The sequence below is a fragment of the Herpailurus yagouaroundi genome, unplaced genomic scaffold (assembly GCF_014898765.1).
Source record: "Herpailurus yagouaroundi ecotype Mexico unplaced genomic scaffold, PumYag 192, whole genome shotgun sequence".
Lineage (NCBI taxonomy): Eukaryota > Metazoa > Chordata > Mammalia > Carnivora > Felidae > Herpailurus > Herpailurus yagouaroundi.
The window spans coordinates 10,865,616-10,874,176 of NW_024412423.1; the positions used below are offsets into that span (position 1 = coordinate 10,865,616).

Genomic DNA, 8,561 nt, shown 5'->3' on the forward strand with positions numbered 1-8,561 from the left:
GTCACTGGCTGTTGCATAGCACAGTTGGGTGTGTATAGAAAAATACCCATGTGTGGGGAATAGTTAAAATGATCTGACCTTCCCAGTGTCTCAGCACAACTTAGCAAACTTTTTATAAAAGCTGCAAAAGTTCCCAAAGATGACCAGAGCATGATTCACAAATGGAGGTGGGTTTTTTTTTAATTTTTTAAATTTTTTTAAGTTAATTTTTTTGAGAGAGAGAGAGAGAGAGAGAGAGCACATCGAGGATGGGGAGAGAGAGAGGGAGAGAGAGAGGAGAGAGAGAATCCCAAGCAGGTTCCACACTGTGAGCACAGAGCCCAGCAGGGGGCTCAATCCCACGACGGTGAGATCATGACCCAAGTCGAAACCAAGAGTCAGACGCTTAACCGACTGAGCCACCCAGGTGCCCCAAAGTTTCTTTTCATATGCCCCATATACCCACTGGGAAAGGAAAAGGCACATTTCACCACAGGAAGACAGTGAAACCTAGTTTAGTCTCAAAGCCCTGATGAGACCTAGAAAAAGCTATTGCAACTAAGATCCCATGTTCAATCCCCCTGCCCTTGGAAGGCAGGAAATGAGCGTGTGGAACAGCCGTGAACTTTAGGACGGGTACAGAGGGAACACCTGCCTTCAAACCCAAAATCACCCCACCTGAAATACATTTTTTCAGCATGTGACCCTCCTTTCCTCACCTCCCTCCAGGGTCCAGGTTTGAACTGTGTAATGTTCTGTTAGTGTCATATTTGCACCACCTCGGCCACCACGGGGTGTCTGCAGACATTAAAAGAGAAATGCCTGGGGGAGCCTCAGTGGCTCAGTCGATTAAGCTTCCAAGTCGTAATCTCAGCTCAGGTCAAGATCTCATGTTCCTGAGATCGAGCCCTGCATAGCGCTCTACACTGGCAGCACGGAGCCTGCTTGGGATTCTCTCCCTCGCTCTCTCTCTGCCTTTCCCCTATTATCTCTCTCTCTCTCAAAAATAAATGTATAAACAACAACAAAAAAAGAGCAGTGCCTGTTTATCAACTCTTAGTAAGGCTGGAGTTTCAGAGGAGCAGCAATCTGTTTGAGGCTTAAAAGTACAGACTTTACCAGACAACTTCCAGTACCTTCACCAAGCTTCCCTGCTCCAACCACAGTCCTTTGGGATTTTCCTTCCCACACTGAGAACAGTGCAGATACATTACCAAATGCCACAGCCTTGGTTTGCCAGTGCACTCACTGCAACGTCTTTAGCAAACAGCCGCTCATTTTGCTGTGCCAGCACAAGGCAGTGCTGCCTTCATAAAAGAGATCAGGGTCCAGAGACAATTAACAGAGGACACGGTTAAAATACCAGTGAACTCCGTAAAACGTATACGGTGCTTGACAGCCTCCCCATATTGCCATCTTTACCCCCAGTGTCTCGCTCAGTGCCTCGCACACGCTAGCAACCTCCTAAACATTTGGCGAGAGGGAGAGTGGAGAAAGCTAAAGAGGGAAAAAGAGAAATAATAAGGACTGAGCCCATCACCCCACAGAAAGAATGGTGTCTTCTGTAAAAACCTAGGCCTTGGGGTGCCTGGGTGGCTCAGTCGGTTAAGCGTCCGACTTCAGCTCAGGTCACAATCTCACGGTCCGTGAGTTCGAGCCCCGCGTCGGGCTCTGGGCTGATGGCTCAGAGCCTGGAGCCTGCTTCCGATTCTGTGTCTCCCTCTCTCTCTCTGCCCCTCCCCCATTCATGCTGTGTCTCTCTCTCTCTGTCTCAAAAATAAATAAACGTTAAAAAATAAATAAATAAAAACCTAGGCCTTTTGATTACAACCCACCTACCTACAGTGAGTTTTAGTGGGTGTTTTAAGGGAAGGTTTTCATTCTTTGAACCAGAATCCCATCTTTTAGTGAGTGGGATTTCTAGATTTGCTCTCAGTAAAGTTCTGAAGGAGATCACAAAAAGTTACAAAGTCTCCCTGTTTTGGTGATCAGTGAAAATGTAATGCATGCCCGTGGGCCTTTTTTGACTAGTCCTCTAAGTAAATTGCTGTCTGGTCACCACGGGCTATGGAAATATGGAATCCAGGCCTGGAGGAATCAGCAAGTTAGATTACTTGAAAAACTGTTACTTAAATTTAAGCCTTTCTTCTTTCCAATTTTGGTCCCTGAGAATGCAATGTCATATCCAAAAACGAAATCAAGGAACAGCAAAAAACAGAATCACCCAAACACTTTTGTTCTTTTGAATACTGGTAATTCAGGACCAGGTAATTGAAGGATGCAGAGAGGCTTGAATTATCCTGATATTATTCAAATAAATGCCTCAGATTAACATTTTACTTGCTCTAGAGTCAGCCCTGTTCATGCTGGGTTTTGTCCCATGGAAAGTGTTCTTCTTTAGTATTTTATGACCACCGCACCCCTCATATTAAAGCAGAAACACTTTGTTAATGTCTAAATGATGATATGATCTTTAGACTGTAACCTAAGCCTTCTTTTTCACTTTTATTTATGTTTCACTTAATTTTTTGTTGAACTGCTCTGGGTACATACAATAGTCCTACTAGCATTATAACAAAAACTAGCTGTCCTCTGCCCAACCTACCGTGTCCTGTTCCCACTTTCCTGAATCAGTCATTTGGCTTTCCTTCAGATGTATTCTCTCGTATCCTGTACGGCTAAATCACATGCTCCTACAGGCTTTCAATTTTAGATATTCTCTCTGTTACATATTGGCATTCTACTATAGAAGGTAAAAATGACAGCTAACAGTTACAAAGCATTATACGACTGTTGTAACCTTCACAACAACACAATATGGTAGATACTAGTATTATCAGATTTTGCAGATTGGAAACCAAGGCACAGAGAGATTATGTATCTTGTCCAAGTTTATACAATAAGGATAATAAATTGTGGAGCCAGGATTCCAAAACTCAGTATTCTCCATGATGAACCAAACTTGTCTGTCTCTATTTCAGCACCCAACACTGCCCCCCACCCAACACACACACACACACACACACACACACACACACACCCCTACCCACATCCTCTTGCCACCATTAATATAGTTGGGATTAAATATATCTTTGAGATTAAATCAGTATTTGGTGTTTATTATTACTGTGGCTATCTAAATACGATTCACAGTGAATGCATGCAGTATGCTATATCGTATTCCCTTTCTAATTATAACATTACATTTTCTGAGGAGAAAATAATTTGGACTTCTTAGTTTCCAATTCATTTCTTAACATTTTTTGGGAGACAGAAATCTTCTTTCAGTGCATTCAGACAAATCAGGCGTCTCTCAGTTTGTCTGTTCATAGAGACAACCTCTTTCCTCCTGCCCTACTCTGGGCTGCTGCTATCTGGCAGTGCTATACAGCTGCCTTCCCGGAGTTTCCCATATACATCATTCTGGGAATGTCTTTTGCTTCTCTCCTGTCTAGAGCCCTATTTCCTGAATCTGTCCTTTCTCATTTTTGGTGTATGCTCTTGTTTTGGTAAACAGATCTCCTTCTTCCTGGGGAGGTGGATGCTAAATTTGTTGAGACTCTGCCTGTCTGATAATATCTTCAATTTGCTCTCCTACTGGATTAGGTGTGTTTGGCTGGGTATAGAATTCTAGATAGGAAATTATTTTCCCACAGAATCTTGAACACATTGGTTCCTTTTCTTCTTTTTTCTAATGTGTGTTGAGAAGCTCCATTTCTAATTGCTAATCCCTTGGAAGTTATTACGATTTCCTCTTTATTTCCCAGTGTTATGATTTCTTGTTACTTTGTCATGATTCTATTTTCATTCCTGACCTGTGGCACTTGGAAGGCTTTTTCAGTCTTGAAACCTATATGCTTCAATTCTGGGAAATGTTTTTATAAGCTGTCTTTGAATGTTTTCTACATTGTAATTTCTCTGTTCACTCTTTCTAGAAATCTTATTATTGTAATGCTGGACACACTGAGTCAACCCTCAGGTCTTTATCTTTATCCATACTTTATCTTTATCCATCCTTTTTATCTTTACCCATACTTTTGCTTTTTCTAGTTCTTTCTAAGGTATTTATTGACCTGTACCTTCCAATCTTTCTAATTTTTTTTTATTTTTGCTGTAATAGTGTTCATTTCTAATAGTACCTTATTGGTTTTCTCTTTGTTTCCTTTGTATAGCATTATACATGCAAGACTTACTTAAATTGTACAATCAAATATAAATGTATATTTTTGTCTTTTCTTCCTTTTTGTAAAAAAAGGTGGCAAGTGATAAACACAGTTTTGTCTCTTGCTTTTTCTCACCTGACACATTAAAGTTCTTTATGTATTCATGTATAAAGAGTTTCTTTATTCTTTTATATAGCCACATATTATTTCATTGTATGAATGTACTATTTTTAACCCTTCATTTTATTGACATTCTGGTCATCTCCTTTTGAGTTATAGCAGCTCTTTATATTTTACGTATTAGAAAGACTAACCCATTGTAATATGAATTGCAAACATTTTCTCAGTTTTTCTTTTCTTGTTAAAAATGTTTAAAGTTCTCATTGTCTCCCTATGTTATCTCTGTTAACTTTGACTTCCATTTCTCTGTTTATTTTGGTCCCTGTCTTCCATAGTAGCACTTTACTCAAATGTCTGATGATTCCTAACTCATTTATATTAAAGAACAAAACAGTAAAGCTGAATAGAAGCTCTGATTTTATGGGCGAGGCTCTCTGACTGGTAGATGTTGCTTCATATACACACTGGCAAGGACTAGGCTCTTTTTTTGTGAAAATCCTGAAGTGGCAGTATTTGTAGGTCTTTTCTCTTGGCCAGTTGATTTATCAAGCTAAGGCAACTACAGTCTCCTGGTAGCGTCAGTAACCTGAGTGCCAAGAATCCATGAGTCAGACCAATAGGAGACGGGTTGAGAATTCTATTCTCACTTTCTCACTTAGGGAAATGTTCATTTAATCTCATGGTTTCCACCGCCTTCAGCTGAATTCAGAGTCTCTCTGGTTCATGCCTTGCAAATTGTAACCTCCAGTCTTCCTTCACATTGGGAAAGGGACAGTCACCTGGCCGCATTGGGTTGGAGAGGTAATCTGGGATATGAACTATTACTTCCACAAATTTTTCAAATCAACCTCCCACTCTCAGCACCCACTCAGTACCCACTGTCACCAATCAATTTGTTGGGTTCCCTCACTGAAAGTTTAGATTTCTGCGTCTTCTCCTCTACTAAATCAATTCCACAGGTCCATCAACCTTCCTGTTTCTGAAAGTGTTGGTATTTTGTCTGTTATCATCTCCTCGCTCACTTCCCTAATTCGTTGAGATTTGTACCTTCTTTTTATTTCTTTACTTTCCTTTCAGCATTATTTTGTAAGAAAGGGGTGACAAATGAGTGTATTTAATCCACCGTGTTTAATTGGAAGTCCCTCGGACATCTTTTAATCAGCCAGGGGTTTTTTTCCATTTCTTCCCTTTCTTGTCTTTGGAAATGCTCCAAAGTTCTGTTTAGGGGCACCTGGCTGGCTAAGTCGGTAGAGCAGGTGACCCTTGATCTCAGGGTTTTAAGTTCAAGCCCCCTGTTGGGTATAGAGTTTACTTAGAAACAAAATCTTTCTTTAAAAAAAGTTATATTCAGACAAATAAATAACGTAAGAATTAGAACTTTCAGATGGTGATGAGGATCAAATATTTCCTAGAACCCTGAGATAGACTACATGGTCTTTGTAAGCGAGCACATTTCTGAGGCCGTAAAACTCCACCTCGGGTTCTCATCCACATATGTCCTCATGTTAGGAAGTAGCATTCCCAGAAACACTGTTTTTGTCTGATGTACCAACAAGAGGGAATTTATTAATATGTAGGGTACCCACCTTCAGGAGAGAACTCTTCTCTGGAAGATTCTTGTACCTAGAGTGTGAGTAATATCTCATGAAAATGAATGCATCTACCTAGAGGGAAATTCACTTAGGAAACAGAACTGTTCCAGGGCTTGACTTGTCCTTCTTCCCATAGGCTCACTAAGTATCAGTTATTGATGGGAAAACAGCATTGCTGCTCCCTAGTTTCTTCTTTTTCCCCTAGACTTACCTACTTAGGGTCTTCCAACATGCTGCTACTCAGTAGTCACATCCCCTTAGCATCTTCTTTATACGATTAAGGTTCAAGCTTTTTGGAGATTCAAGATATCACCAGGGAATCCATGTCAGTCAGCTAGAAACAGCTCTTGTTTCCACTCGACCAGTATTACTATGCTTATTATCTTATTTGACTCTGATAAAAATTCACTGGACTACAATTGTGCCTGGATTCCAGTCAGCATGCTTGAGAAATTATTTCCAGAACTGAATTAAAAGTGTTCAATAAATATGCGTTATTACATGACTATAGCTTTTATTGTTTAAAGAGTGGTTTATATGAAAAGAAAATAATTTGCCTACTGGAATGAAGTGTGGTTTGTATGAGGATAATTTCCATTTTTGGTGAGCTGTTTAGTGGTGTTGTCTTGTAACTTGACCACAATTTTATCTAATTCTGGCCTTTATGGTTTCTCTTCTGCTTAGGCATAATGACATCAACAGAAAAATGAAGAAATCCTACAGCATAAAGCACATTGCTGAGCCAGAGTCAAATGAACTCTTCTTGTAAATCACTTTTTTATTATCTCTCATTGCTGCCCTTGGGACACCGTTTGGAAGTTTCTGGACTATCCACTATGGAAATAGAATCATGAGAACAATGCCTCACCAGCAGAAGAACAATATCAGGATGCCTTAAATTTATAGTAGTAGACTCTATAATACACATTTTGGGGTGATATTTGTATATATAACTTGTTTCTAAAGAGATGCTGTTTAAAAGCATGATCGGGCAAACGTTATGTTGTTTTGAGCGTGGATCGGTTCAACCTGCCCACACAACGTCCACCAAGCCACCGGTACCGTCTTTTATTTCATCCATTGCATGGGTGTTTGCTAATGTTGATTGAACATTCTTTTTCCAGTAAAATGGGCAGTTTGGCTCAGCTCCTCAGTGAGACCAGGTCAGTGGTACTGTTTTCTGTCAAGAGCGTTTTTTCTGTCATTTCTACTTTTTGTATAAAGGAAATAAAACAATGTTAACAGCACCTATAAGCTCGAGGCACCTACTTTCTAATCAGCCTATGATGTTCTGGTCTCTTAGGAACCTTGAGAGTATTTTGATTGCTGATATTTTATTTCAGGAACAAACTGCCGGGTTTAGCTATTTTCCCATAGGGGTGAAATAAAACATTCTAGTTTTCATTAAGTACTAAAGGATCAGACAAGTATATAAAGTAAGTCAATTCCTTCTGTCTTCTCAAATCCCAGCGTTGACATGAGAAAATACTAATGACAGCTAAGGATTCAGCCCCTGCTTGGGTCACTTTTTCTGTCTATAACACATTATGGGACCTGTCTAATCCCTTTAGGAGACAGTGTGGAGCCTGAGTTTATAACAACCCTATTGTTGATACAGCTCTTTGAATGCATGTAAGCAGTAAGTTCCAGATGGTTTCGTCCTATCATGTAAGAATATATTTCTGTTGAAACTTCAAGAGTTTTATTTTCAAAGTGTTGGCATGGCCCATAAGAGGCCTGTCAAATTTGAGTTGGGAAGTCAAATGTGTTCTTACCAGTAGGAGGGAGTACTGTATGCTATTCACAGTTACTAGCAGTGTTTCTGCGGTCAACTGTGGACCATTCTGTATCCTGGTGGGCACCAGAGGCCTAGAGACTGAGTTGAGAGGCAATCTTGCCAATGTGGATCGTGTGACAAACTTAAGCTTGACAAGACGAAGGAAGGTATAGAAAAAGGGCCTAATATTCAAATGCCTCTTATGTACTAGCCACACTTATGTGGAGATATTACCGTTACCCTTTTATAGCTTCAAAATTAAAACTTTGGAAAGCTTAGGTCCTACGTCTGAAGTCACTACGCGTCACTAGCAGAATTGGCTCCGGCACAGGTGTGCTCATTATCACCACGGCACTGTGCTACCTGTCCTGCCCATGTCCTCTCTTTAGTGCGTTACCCACTGGACTAACACACAGGAATCATGAGTTGTGGGTATGGGTTCCACTTCTGGACAACTCTGGTCGTGGGCAAGAAACCTTGCCTCCTCGAGAAATCTGGAAAAGAGCAAGGCCAGTAGGTAAGTTCCTTTCCATCTAGGCATTTCAACCAGTTTGCTCTGTCCTTGTTTGGGTCTTATGAGTTCCCCTGGTTAGAGCCCAGTGCCCTGTGTGGTTCCGCCTTGCTCACCTTGTCTTTTCCTCGAATGAGATGCCCTATTTTGATTTGGGCCCCTTGGACTCAAGTACTCTTTCTCCTTCTTCACATTTCCCTGCTGCGTCCTGGTGTTGAAATTCTAATAGAGAATCTATGGCCAGCACGTGGGAAACCTAGATTCCCGTGTTTTCCGCCTGCTGCTGAAGAGATGACAGTAGAGTGACACAGCCAACCTTTTGGACTTAGTTCTAGAATGGGGCTTGCAAAGCAATGGGGACCCAGAGAGTGCTCTCTCTGTCCCCCTGAGGCACCCTAGCTTTGTTCTTAGACAGACTG

At 40.9% G+C, this 8,561-nt stretch overlaps 1 protein-coding gene across 4 annotated transcripts in view; it reads left to right on the forward strand.

The window, feature by feature from the left end:
- The window catches only part of SNCAIP (synuclein alpha interacting protein), a 165,158-nt gene extending 158,057 nt beyond the window's left edge, over positions 1-7,101 (forward strand). For all 4 annotated transcript variants that reach the window (XM_040444324.1, XM_040444327.1, XM_040444325.1 and 1 more), the window contains one exon: positions 6,539-7,101. In XM_040444324.1, coding sequence (XP_040300258.1) covers positions 6,539-6,623 — 85 coding nt within the window. In that variant the 3' untranslated portion in view covers positions 6,624-7,101. The remainder of the gene's footprint in view (positions 1-6,538) is intronic.
- The last annotated feature ends 1,460 nt before the right edge of the window (positions 7,102-8,561 follow it).